Source organism: Amphiprion ocellaris, chromosome 10, assembly GCF_022539595.1.
Source record: "Amphiprion ocellaris isolate individual 3 ecotype Okinawa chromosome 10, ASM2253959v1, whole genome shotgun sequence".
Lineage (NCBI taxonomy): Eukaryota > Metazoa > Chordata > Actinopteri > Pomacentridae > Amphiprion > Amphiprion ocellaris.
The window spans coordinates 23,746,154-23,759,724 of record NC_072775.1 but is presented as its reverse complement, the minus strand read 5'-3'; the positions used below and the strand labels follow the sequence as shown (position 1 = coordinate 23,759,724).

At 40.6% G+C, this 13,571-nt stretch overlaps 1 protein-coding gene across 3 annotated transcripts in view; it reads right to left on the bottom strand.

Moving 5' to 3' along the window:
* The window catches only part of fam110b (family with sequence similarity 110 member B), a 44,129-nt gene that overhangs the window by 10,578 nt on the left and 19,980 nt on the right, over window positions 1-13,571 (bottom strand). For 2 of the 3 annotated variants that reach the window (XM_023261657.3, XM_035944168.2), the window contains exons 2-3: window positions 3,875-4,022; window positions 1,103-1,770 (exon numbers count right to left, since the gene is read on the bottom strand). In XM_023261657.3, coding sequence (XP_023117425.1) covers window positions 1,103-1,225 — 123 coding nt within the window. In that variant the 5' untranslated portion in view covers window positions 1,226-1,770; window positions 3,875-4,022. Of the gene's footprint in view, window positions 1-1,102; window positions 1,771-3,874; window positions 4,023-10,784; window positions 10,892-13,571 lie in introns of those variants that run through there. The other variant, XM_023261658.3, reaches the window with a different exon arrangement.

Here is a 13,571-nt window from a genome sequence, read left to right as displayed (position 1 = left end):
ATGACCAATCACAAACATGGACAGATCTACTGTCAACAGAGTGATGTAATTTACTAACAAAGAGCAAAACACAATATTAGAGAAATAGAAATAGAAAGATTTTAAAGACATAATACAGAATAAAAGACACACAGCTACAGCACCCAAAGCAGGAGCGAAATCTGAAAAAGCTGACTGACTGCTTGAAAGCATAATCAATATGCTTATCAGTATCCCTGTGCTTTTGTGCATAAGCTGTTGATCTAGGTTTCTTTTTTAAGATTCAGTTTAACTATCACAAGATTGTATAACAAAATCACAGTCCTTTTATGCTGCTTACAAAAAGACAAATCTTTAATGAATAAATATTCAAGCAAAAATTTTTTTTTACTATTTTCACGGTGATGTGGAGGATAAATTCTGTAATTTCACAAATCTCATTGTTGTGGCTTGGGAGGTCAAACTTTGTCCCTAGACGATCTTAAACTAGATAAGGAAGGTTACCTGAGGCAGCTCACAGAGCATCCAATCATCACGGCAAACAGAGCGGGGCATTTGGAGTTCCCATACTCTCTGGACTAGATTTGTATATTAATACGCAGGTGATTCGGCACAAAAGGACAAGTCAATCTTATTAGATCTGACAATAGTAACAACTTTGTTGGAAATGAAAGTGAATTGAAGAAGGCTTGTGCAGCTTTAAATCACCATTGGATTCAAAGAGCTCTAGTGGAGAAACATATCAAGTGGATTTGAACCCACCTTCAAGATCAGGTTCTATTCTTCATCAGCAAAGTTTGGATGATGAAGGATTAAAAAATATGCTCTGAGGTGGAAACTACACTAAATGATCACCCAATCACTAAACTGCCTCAAGATCTCAACAATCTCAAGGCATTTAAACCACATAACCTACTCCTGATGAAAAGCAAGAATTTTTCAAAGAATTCATTTGTACACAAGAGATGGAAAGAGGTTCAATACCTTGCAGATCAATTCAGGGTAGGATGGTCATGAGAAGATCTGGTTTTGCTATAAGGGTGACTATAATGACACCCGCCCCCTATAAGAGATGAATTTGTACAGCAGTATATGTATTGCAACACAGACACACACAAAGTACCTGTCTCCTGAAGTACTCAGGGCCCTTGTTGAGGATGCGAAGGGGTACAGAGGAGCTGAAGGGCGCCGCAGGGCCAGCAGCCTTGCTATCTGGCAGGGCTGGAGCCAGCGTCTCTGTCGGCATGGCAACGAGGCGACTGGGGTGGCTGGCCGTGGTGGCGGTGGGTGCGGGGGGGTTGACAGAGGGCGGGGACACTGGAGGACCCCCAAAGCATGAAGACAAAAGGTGGAGAAGAGAAAGTCTAGAAAGACATGAAGCCCCTGGCCCTCCTCATCACCTGTGGGACTGAGCCAGACTCTAGGTTTGGGGGGGCTGGTGAAGTACTGCAGTCACATATGCTTCTGCATTGGGATGATTGCTTTCTGCTGGCAGCTCTACAACTTTAACAGCTCACTTCACTGACCTGTAGTGAGAGGTTTTTACTGGTTTGAGGTGCTTAGATTCTGCTGACCTATTAATCCAGCCAGATGAAAAGACAAGTAGATAAGAAGAGAGCGAGCAACTCCAACAACAGAATGAAAAGCAGCACAAAGATTGATGAGTGTTACAGGGCAGTGGTGTTGATGAGTGCTACAGAAGGGCCAAAGGAAGGCCGTGGATGATGGGAAAAGACAGCCCTGCTGCCTCTCCACCCTCGGTTTAGCTTCCTCTTCAGCTTGCCACACGATCTGATATAGAAAAATACAAAAAACAGAGAGAGAGAAACAGTCAAAGTGGTCAGAGTCATGCTATGACATCACAAACAGAGCAACCAGAGAAGCAATAGCTTGGAGACAGAAACACGCTTAGATTACACTTGACGGCAACGGTTAGCACTGTTAACTCCCACTAAGAAGGTTCTGAGTTGGAACCTTCTGGTTGGCGGGGGCTTTTGTGTGTGGAGTTTGCATGATCTCCCTGTTCCTAAGTGGGTTTTCTCTGGGTGCTCCAGCTTCTTCCCACAGTCCAAAGACATGCATGACAGGTTAACAAGTGATTCTAAATTACCTGTAGGTGGGAGTGTGCATAGTGTCTGTCTCTTAGTGTTAACCAAGTCATGAACTTGTGACCTGTCTAGGGTGTATCCCACCTCTCACCAAATGTCAGCTCAGATAGGCTCCAGCTCCTGTGCAACTACCTGAATCACCAGGGGATATATTAGGTATCAAGTGAGGAGTCATTGCTCACAATCAAAGTGTTGGAAGTGGCAAGTGTAGGGGCCTGAGGCACTTTGATGAGTACAAAATATTGATGTTAGGAAGACTGGCCTGGAGCATTTGTGAATTGGCATGGTGGTGGTGACTCCTTACTAACAGTACACTGAGGAGGGACGGACAGTAAACATGCCACAGAGTGATGGGGGATGTGCTGGATTTTTGTGATTTTACTTAGATTAATATTTTCATTCTCCATTCCTTGTACCTGATGACCTACAGACCGGCGGCCCCTCCTGCTCTTTCCTCCTGCTTACTGACCTGATGCTGTACTCTGTGCAGGACGGTGTAAGTGCAAGTGTGCATAGTGTCCGTTTCCGTCACCACTGAGTTTGGGTAGTGTAAGTGGTGGTTAGAGTTCAGGATCAAATATTGGTCTGTGCATGCGGCTATAGCTGGTAGACGCCCCGTGAACACAAGCATGTAGCAACAACACCTTACCACCCTCTTCATATTCACTAGTGTTGTGTAGGTTGGTGTTACTGATGTGTTGAATGAAGCTGTCAGTGCAGTTTTTTTGCAAGTACTATCCGGACACAACTTAAGGGCTATAAAACCTAGAAAGTGGACCTTTGAACATCGCTTGTTAGAATATTTCTATGAGGTTCCTGTACAGAGATTGTGGACTCGGTTATTAGTATATTTATATTTTATTTAAGTTGAAGACAACAGACAGACAAACCAACGCCGACCGTCACATAACGCCGGCGCGTTCCTTGGTGGAGTAATAAAATTTTATTAAATCTAAACAGGTTCCACGGTTAGCATGAGCCAGATTTCCTGTCTGTGTCAATCCCACTGCCCCCTTCCCTCCTGTCCTGCATGCATGAATACAAACATGCAGAGGACATTCCAGAAAAGTGTTGTGTAGCTTGGTCTGAGTCAATTAGTTTGTTTTGCAGTTACAGAGTCAGGACTGTGTGCTAACATGAAATTGTTCTTTCAGAAGAGAACAGATAGTTAGCAAAGTGTGAGCAGATATTCACATAATTTGACAAAATGTGTATTATACTGGAATATCTGACTTTACCTTTAAATTGATGGAACAAAAGTAGTTGTGTCAGTATCACTCTTTTGATCCTGTTTGGAGTGGTGAAGGCTAGGGTTCTGTTTTTAATGTTCAGATGTCTGATGCACTGAGGAAAGAACACTACAATCTGAGATTTTTAATGCAGGCTTTTCAGGGATCTGTGACTGTAACAGATTATATAATTTCAGCAGTGAAATTGGCCATCTGCATCGAGTTTACAACAAACACAACATTGATAAACATACACTGAAGGACTGTCTTAACTTGGATTAGGAGCATGCATAGAGGCAGGCAGCTGTACTCTGTACGTTCATATACAGTATAACTACTGTTTCGAAGAAATACTGCTTTGATTAGCCTGCACTTCTATTGCTTTCAAAACTCAAAATTACAAATCATCTGACATACGCAGGCACACATCATGCACACACACAAACTATCTCTCTAAACACATGATAGTCTTGAGAGAGAGAGAGAGAGAGAGAGAGCGAGAGAGAGAGAGAGAGAGAGAAAGAAACAAAACAAAACAAAGCAACAGAAAGGTGTTACCAGCTCGGAGCTGTCCTAGTGGTGAGCACAAGAGTCCTGCTTCAATCTGTTGGTTCCTTCCATGCTCCAAGCTTTTGCTACTGGCTATTGGAGCTGGATGCTTCTTTCTTCTCCTGTAAATGCTGCAGGTTGTCAGTCGACGTCAACACTGTAAATAAACAAAACACAGATGTCAAAACATTCATTTATTTTTAAAAGAGAGTATGGGCACAACAACAGAGAAATCGAGGTGGTTAAAAGCAGATGAGTGCTATTGAAATAAACATAACAGAAAGCGAACATAGCTCAGAAGTTGATATTATAAAAACTAAAAGAAAATAAACTCTAAACTAAAATACACAGCAGCAGCACCTCTAACTGAAAACTAGCAAAGAATTCTCTAGTAGTGTTTCTTCTGAAGTCTGGATAGCTTTTACCTCCACTCACATCCTAACCACAAGCACAAATGTTCCAAAATACACTGGGCAGCTTAACCTCTCCTAATAAATACTGCCACCGAATGCTGCATGAACGAGCATTTTGCATTCCTCCTGGTCCAATTCAAATTCAGTTCCAGGGGTTGTAGGCGGGGCAACAACACGGAGGAGGGGCGGACGAAGGTGTCTGACAGGTTTGCAGCTGAACACAATACAGATTATAACAGAGGAGGAAGGGTGCAGCGGCCCAGGGTCGAAACAGTCCTGGTCAAATATTTCTCCATTCTCCGCAACCATTGACAGCTAATATCGTGGGTGGAGTAGCATGAACAGGGGACGGTTACTGTAATTGCACAGTTTGAGTATTGTTGTGCGTCGCGAAAACAGGATGATGTTAAAACAATAGTTCAGCTAATTAGTTCCGCGTAGACGGACCTTTTCCTCCCAGTTGCTTGTGCCCTCTCTCTCATGTCTCTGCGTCCATTTCCAGCAACCATCACTCCTGTGTTCTAACGGTACATTGTGTTAGATAATGGTGCTGAAAGGCTAATTGATGATTAGAAATTGTTTTTTTAGGGATTGGTGACCCCAAACTTTTGAACGGTAGTGTATAACTAAAAAATGGTCAGTGTGTACAAGTTGGCATGAAAACAGAGTAAAAAGAGAGACAACTGACCAAAACTGCAAGCTGAAGTGTATTTTTACACAACGCATTTATTGTCCTTCATTTTATGCACTTAGCGACAGTGACTTTGTGCTGGGCTCAGTGCTGCCAAACCATGGGTGACCTACAGCTCATGACAGCGCCTCAACACCCCTTGTTTGGACACACACGGAGCACCAGAGATGCTTCCGCTGCTCTGCAGATGGTGTAAGGCTCTCCAACCAACAGTCACAAATAACACTCTGTGGTAGTAGATCCCTGCCATACAAGGTTTAAGTCAGGTGCCATTCTCCAGGTTCTTTTCCTCATATGCTGTGCTCTAGTTTTTTACATTTTTTTACATTTCATACTTCTTAGTTTGCTGCAATCCAGCTAGAAGTTCCCAGGGCTCATCTCAGTGGAATGCACATGCAGTTGTGTGAATATTTCCCTGATTAGTAGACGAAGTACACAAGAGTGGAGTGTAAATCCTTTTGCAGTGACAAAGTTGACAGAAATTCCAACTGAAGTTGAGCCTCCTTCAGACCACTCTGTCTCTTCAGTGCTGGTGTAGCTGAAATACAAGTACAGAGCCAGTTGAAACTATTTGAAAATATCACATAAAATATTAAAATAAATGAGAAATTATAATTTGCGCCTCTTTGCCATGACCATATAAGCCTCGGTTGTAACACCTCATTGCCTTTATGCACATTCCAAATTGTTTACTATGGTATTATTCAGACTTGTTTGTGAAGGGAGCGCAGTTACTAAAATGGGCTACAAACATGGTTCAACTGTTCAGTGAAAGTGTTCATATTACCACACATCGACATCAGATTCAAATACTAGATCTCAAAGTGCCCACTTCAGTCACCGTCAACCCTGCTCACTGGTTCTGTGCATTATCTAGTCCTTGCTTTGGTTTTACGCATCACTGGCCCTCTAAAGCCCCTTTCAGCTATACATCCCTGTCTATTAATCAGATTGAAATTTTACATGTTGCTCTTACGCTTGAAGAAACACCCTGCTCACCTTTTCTCTACATCTTAGCACATCTGACATGGAGATGTTGTGTCACTTCATGAGTGCAGTTTATATTTACATTTACAGAAATGCACAAGATGACAGCAAAATGATGGAGGGCATTTTTATGTATAAACGTGACTGTATCTATACCAATCATGACTGCCGAAGACCAAAAAAAAAAAAAAAAAAAAAAAAAGCTGAAAACTAATTCTAAGCATTCAATCAGATGCATGTGGTCAGGCTACAAAGAGAAAGAATATTTTGGATAATGACAAATACATTCTACACAGTTAGCTGGAAATCTGTCCAAAGCAGAAATCAGAGCGCTGTTCTGCCTTCACTGTGAGGACGAGATAACCAGACAGCTGAATGGGACTGTAAGGGTCTCTTACAATGTAACGAAACTTTCTGTGGAGCCTAGTCTTACACTTTAAATACCAAATATTACATGCTGATCATGACTCTTTTTGTAACAGTGTGTCTAATATGTTACTTTCCCGAGAACTAGGGAATGAGGGGAGTAAAAAATATAAAGAAAAACTGTTAAAGAGGTAGGAAAACTGATCGTGTAACAAAAAATAATTTATTTACAAAAAATAAGAAAACTAAATTCGACACAAAGCGAGCTTCTTAAATACAAAGCCAATCCCAAATCAAAGCACCACACTCTTGGCTTTTAGCAGAACGCTACGACACTGACTCAGCACACTAGCAGCTGATCTGGCCCACTGGCAACGATGATCAGGGTGACTTGGCTTTTATCAGTCTCCACTGATTGTGAAGTAGCTGCAGGTGCATCTGGCCACTCCCTGAGAAAAAGGGGAGAAAACAGGAAAAAAAAAAAAACACAACCTACCCTACCTACACACAAACACACCAAGGAACATAACAAAAGCCAGAAGGAACAGTTACAGTTTACAGTTACTGTGTGGTTTTCCCTCCAGCTGTTGCCATTGCAGAATTGTACCTTCTAACCTCTTTCTTTTACTAGCTGATATCACCACTTGGCTCTGCACTGATTGGTTCCACATCAATAACTACTGTAGTGCAGTATATTCACTAGCCCAGAGGTCCAGATGGTCACTCAGTGGGAGCTGGAGTCCTACCAAATAACCTGCTAGCTGTCCAACAACTACACACTGGGAAACACAAACAGCAGTGGTTCTGCTACTGTACATTCATTAACGGGGAAAAACAAGCTACACACCCTAAAAGTCAGCAACACGTATTAGTTTACACTTCACAGCAGTCTGTCAAAACTTCTGTTTATTCTGCAGGACATTGCACTTTGGATCTGCATTAGAGAAGTTTTCCCCTTTAAATGCTCAAGGGCAGATGCTGACTCTTGGTGAAATACTTTCTGTATGTGATCATATTGTATGTCAGCGTCATAAGTTTGAGGCTAATCTTGAAGCAATGATAACTTACTGGTCGGTAGTTAACTGCTAAGATCTGGCAACATGTGACAGCACTACCATGAAATCACATGATCATCTATCCATCCATCCATTATCTCTACACTGCTTAATCCTCATTAGGGTCCCAGCTGATTTAGGGTGAAGGCAGGGGACATCCTGGACAGATCACCAGTCTGTCGCAGGGCTACATATAGAGACAAACAATCACACTCACATTCACACCTACAGACAATTTAGAGTTACCAGTCACCCTCAGCAAGTTTTCGGACTGTGGGAGGAAGCCAGAGAACACAGAGAAAGCCTACGCATGCACACAGACAGAGAACTAATGCCTGTGCAACCTCTGTAGAGTCCAGGTATCGCCTCATGCTACCAGCAGTGACACTGACCCTAGCCAAATGCAAAACTAGTGAAAAACAGTCAGAAAACATAGGAGGGAAAAAATGTCAGTGGCCTTCACGTGTAAACTCATTCCCGTTTTAGGGGTTGTCTCATTGTTACCCCTCTAGTGCACCTGTTGTTAATTTCATGAATACCAAAACAGCTGAAACTGACTAAAAACCACCTCTGTTACTTACTTGACTAGCACAGTATCCCACATGTTTGACTGACTTGATGCAATACTTACATTAAAAAGTGTTCCTTTAATTTTTTTTGAGCAGTGTATTACTGAAAACTGCAATGTCATCAGCATACTGAGCCTCTCTGATTAATTCTGTAAGCACTTTCATGTTGGCTTTGAGCCTGTGTGAACTGAAAAGAACACTACCATGGTGGAATCTGATTTGTATACTGCAAGTGTGCTTGATTTTTTATAAGGTGAGCCATAGTAGGACTGCTGCATAAATTCCAAAGTGCGTAGATGCCAGTTTGCAGCCCAGCTTAATGCCACTGTTATACTGAAAAGCCTATGTCATTACACCATCAACCAGGAGTCTAGCATGAACATTAGCATATAGCTTCTTCATAGTACTTCTGAACTTTGGGGGGCAGCCTAATTTTCCAAGTATGGTGAAAAGGAATTCACAATTGACCGTATTGAACACTTCTATGAAGTCCACAAAGGTTATGTATAGACTTATGACAGTCCCAACAAGGAACATGCTTTCTTCTTAATGCTCATTTCCAGTCCAGTTTTAAATTTCAAAGTCATGTGATCTAACCAAAATATAGCTTCATGACTGTCACACCAGCAGCACAAATACAGTGGCAGGGAAGTATGTACACCAGTAGCTGGGTAGCTTTTGTGAATGAGGAGAAATTTATGATAATGCTCTGGGACCTGCACTGACTGTTGTAGTCATAGAGTATTGATTAGTGCAGCCTTATGTAGACAAAGCAAGTACTGCATCAGCAAGCACAAACTATTTACAATAAACACACAAAGGTTATACATAACAACATTTATGTTTTACAGTGGGACTTTCCTGTCACCTTTTCAGAACTACCACTTTGGGTATTAGGTTTTCAAACTGAATCATGTTGAAGGTGTTCAGCTTGTTAGACAGCCACTGTCACTTAAACATGAGAAGACAGCAGATGTCAGAGCTGTCTGTCAGTGTGTGTGTGTGTGTGTGTGTGTGTGTGTGTGTGTGTGTGTGTGTGTGTGTGTGTGTGTGTGTGTGTGTGTGTGTGCACAGGTCTGTTTGTGATGGGGTCTTTTCCAGCTCAGTGATAATGGATGTCGAGCTCCTCCAGCCTGATTCAGCAGTATTAAAAACACAAATGTTACATCACTAGTGTGTAGCTAGTCCTACAGAACACGGCGTTCTGGACCATGTTGTGGCTGCTGTTACTCAACCTTTTTTCCTCTTTGAACTTTTTTAACATTGTTTCATTCAGAACTATCTGAGCTCCTTCTGTCTTTCCCTCCTCTCCCTGTTCTTCTTCTTTCACAGATGTAATGTGCACTGATTTTGTTACAACTTTTGTAAATAATATGTCGGGATGTTTGAACATAGTGGGTTAAATTGGAGCAAGGGTATACTAATCCAACAAAGGGAGACAGGATTTGCAAGACAGCCAGAGAAATACTGCCTCAGATTCACTGCTGGCCAGTCAAGTGTGAAGTTCGCCGTCTTTCATGCCATCGACAGGAAATCTAAGTTAGTAGTCAGTATCAAGAAAATCATGATTTGTTTACAAACTGTGCAGCAACACAGATTTTTGTATTAGAAGAGGTTAATTTTGGCCAAACCAACAAGAGATAAATCATCAAAAATCCAAACAGTGTGTTCAGGATACTCACAAAACTAGCCCTGATCAACGGAAGCCAACAGTACAAAGCTACATACTGACAACTGTGACTGCATAAAGAGCATGATGCACTACTAGTCAAAGCTGATTTGGCCTCAACTTTTACAGCATTCCAGCGACACTGATGCTATATTACCATGTCCACTTCCTTTCGTCCTTTTACTTCCTCATTACCGTCCCAATTTTTCACTTCGTTTCAAGAAAACACATCAAATTACCATATCCACTAGGGCTGAAATGATTCCTCGAGTTGTTGGAGTAATTTGATTACTAAAATTCCTTGAGGCAAAACTCTGAATCGAGGCTTCATTTACTCCACTATATACTAGACCTCAGGTCACTAACTGATGGACCACGGTCTGAGTCCGGACCCAGACTTCATCCTATTCAGATCTGGACTTATAATCAATAAATTATACGGGGATTTTAAATTTGACAGGATGCTTCTCTTTTAAACACGCAGCTTTTCTAGTGTTTACGGCATTTATCGGATCAGAGGGCTGAACTATGAAGTCAGACTTCCTCTGTTTGAGTTGACTCAAGAAAAACTAAAACATCAGTCAGAGTTAACAGGTATGAAGGTGGTTTTCAACTTTCTTTGTTAATTCAGACTTTCTGCTTCAAACGCATCCACACAAAACAAGAGCATTTAATGCATCATTTGACTCATTTTCCGCACAAAATGAACCAGTGATGTTCAGCTGCTTCAGTCAACAGGTTGTTTTAATGGAAAACAATGAGGAACATACAATTTATGATGGTAAAAAGCTGCAGCTGGAAATTATGGAAGACAAGAATGCTAGATGTTTGCCCATGATGCGCAAGGACGGTTATTTCTGTTGTAACGTGCATGCCAAGCGTGGAATCTGATTACTCGATTAATCGCCAGAATAATCGATAGACTACCCGAAACATTCAAATCAAACATTCAAAATCTCATTGTGACCACCAGAGATACAATACCATCAGGGTGATGATAGTTCACACAGTACAGTCATCTAAAAAAAAAAAAAAACTGTAGATACCCGAGTACTTAATCATTGTTTGACATCAATTCAGTCCTTGATAATGAATAATCATGAACACTCCAAATACACACATACATACAAACACGGACACACACAAGTTAATGAATTCTTAATGCTGACCTTTGCAGAGACAACAAAGTCATCTTGGTTCTCCTGTAACTTGTCCTTCCTCTCCCCATTCTTCCTTCAGTCTCTCATCCATCAGCTCACCCTAGTCTGTTCTTCTGCTAATCCACTCCTGCTCCACTCCTCCTCCCACACACTATCAGCAGGTACAGAGGAGGACAGCCTGCCACAGAGCAGGAGCCCACAGCAAGGGCCCCACGACAGGGTCCAACCCATGACAGATATCGATACTGATATTTCTGTCAAATTCTAAGTGTGCTGTTCACTATGCGGTACCTAACCATACCACCAGCATTTACAGGCTTTTAAAAAGGTAATAGTCAAAGCTCATGTTTGCAGATATTTGTAGATTTTACTTTGTCTTGTCCTAGACCTCAATGTACATTTTGGGAAAAAAAACCATGGATGGAGCAGGAAGCAGGGAAAAAAAGATCCATCATTCTAACACATTGAAGCAGCAATGTTATGTGTTCCATGCCCCAGTTCCGCAATTGCTGTAGTTGACAAACATCATGTGTTTGCAGATTTAGTGTATGAAATTCTTATTTTGCCAACAGCGCTACGGTAAGGCTATCACTGAGAGGCTTGCTGTGCCTCTTGACCTGTGACTAACGCTACCTGGAGTACCATAACATCCTCCTAATCTAAGGTTAACTTTAACAGTCAGTTCTGAAGACACATCTGTCTAGCAGAGACACAACCTGCAAAACCTGAACAGGAAGCACACCCATCTCCACAAATCAGGAATTTTGCTACTTCGACAGGAGCTAAGGCTACACTAATGGCTAGTGGCTAAGTGAAGGAGGCAATATTTAATAATGCTTTAAGATACTGGCCTAATGAACAATAAAAATAATACAACAGTGAAAGATCAACAAAAACAGAAGTACAGACATAACTGCAGGAGACAATCAATCTCAATCAATCAATCTCACAGTAAAGCATTGTAGTTTCACGTAACATACTGACATCATCATACCTATTTCTGTTGGACACATTCAGTTAGAGTAATTACTATTAATGAAGGTACATAGTTATGAAGAATAGGCTTCCTGCTTTCACATTTTCTTAATACATGCCATTTAATGTACAGTATATATGTATAAATTCAGTAATAGTAATCTTTATGAATGAAGAAACCTAGTTATGAATGACAGACTCTCAGCTATCACATGCTGTTATTATATAACATTTAATGCATTCCAAATGTGTTCCATATATCGGTAATTGACCTCTCTTGATTACCAATAATCAACACTGACATCAGCCCTAAAAACATATTGGTCAATCCCTAATCTGTACACGTGAGTCCACTGCACACAGCAATTACTAGTGCACAAGTAAGCTACTTTTATTGGTGCCAATTCCAAATAATATAAACAAACTAGCAAAAAAGAAGGCTTGACTTGTTTTCCACTGCTAACAAACTGAAACAATGGCAACCTTAAACTCATTGCTGTCTCTAAAGCATTATGTAAACTACAGTTCCAAATGCATTATTCCGGAAATAGATGCAAGACAAAGAATAGAAGACAAAGAAAACCAATGGGAGTGACAGATAACATATAGGTGCTAAGAGGAGGTCCACCATGTCAGACTTTGACAACCCCTAGTTTCAGTCAGTCAACTATTGATTTGATATTGAAAGTGTTGCTTAAAAATCATGCTCTGATTTCACTGAACTTCACCTATGTGTGGTATTACACTCTGCTATGAAAATGCTTTACATCAGTATGTTTGATTTTCCAAACACAAAGCAATACGTTTTAGCTGGAGTCAGAGAGATGTACAATATTTTTTTTTGTCAAAATGCAAGCATTAAATTAAAGGTAATGAATGAAACCCAATAAAACTATCTGATACATATTTAAATAAATGGTCTACTTACTGACATGGAAGAGGATTACAGGGTGGACGCTGTAATTCTGTACATATCACATCAGTATGAACAGATTATGAAACAACTGGTCTCTCAGAACAGTTATATAAAAGGGCCTGCCATTATTTTTTATTATTGTTAATGCCATTTTTGCTCATTTCCTTCTCTTTTTTCCCCATATCCTTATACACAAAATCTGTACACACATACACATTCTGGCATGTGTAGTAAAATAGAAAAGTCTAAACATACACTACCATTCACACTTTTTTCATGTACTAACATAACTGCACAAGGGTTTTCTAATCATCAATTAACCTTTCAACACCATTAGCTAACACAATGTAGCATTAGAACACAGGAGTGATGGTTGCTGGAAATGTTCCTCTGTACCTCTGTGTAGATATTCCATTAAAAATCAGCCGTTTCCAGCTAGAATAGTCATTTACCACATTAACAATGTCTAGACTGTATCTCTGATTCATTTAATGTTATCTTCATTGAAAAAAAAAAGATTTTCTTTCAAAAATAAGGACATTTCTAAGTGACCTCAAACATTTGAACAGTAGTGTATGTCTACTTTACTTACTTGGGAATTTTATTACTCAAGCTTATTGTGTCTCTAGCTTGTGCTGTTATGTATGTACCCTCCTGTTAATCAATTGTCCTACACAATTAATACATAAACGTGAAAGAAAACATTAAAAAAGTCTGCCACCTCTGCAGCATAGGAGGACACCCAGAATGAAACAGAAACAAAGCAGCTACCACAAATGCAGCATTTTCAGACACAAAAATGAGACACTGAGATTTTGTCTCTTTGTGCTTGCTGTACATCTATACATCTTTCTTGGTGGTTTATATTAAATTTGTAAAAATTGTCAAATCACACAGAGCATCTG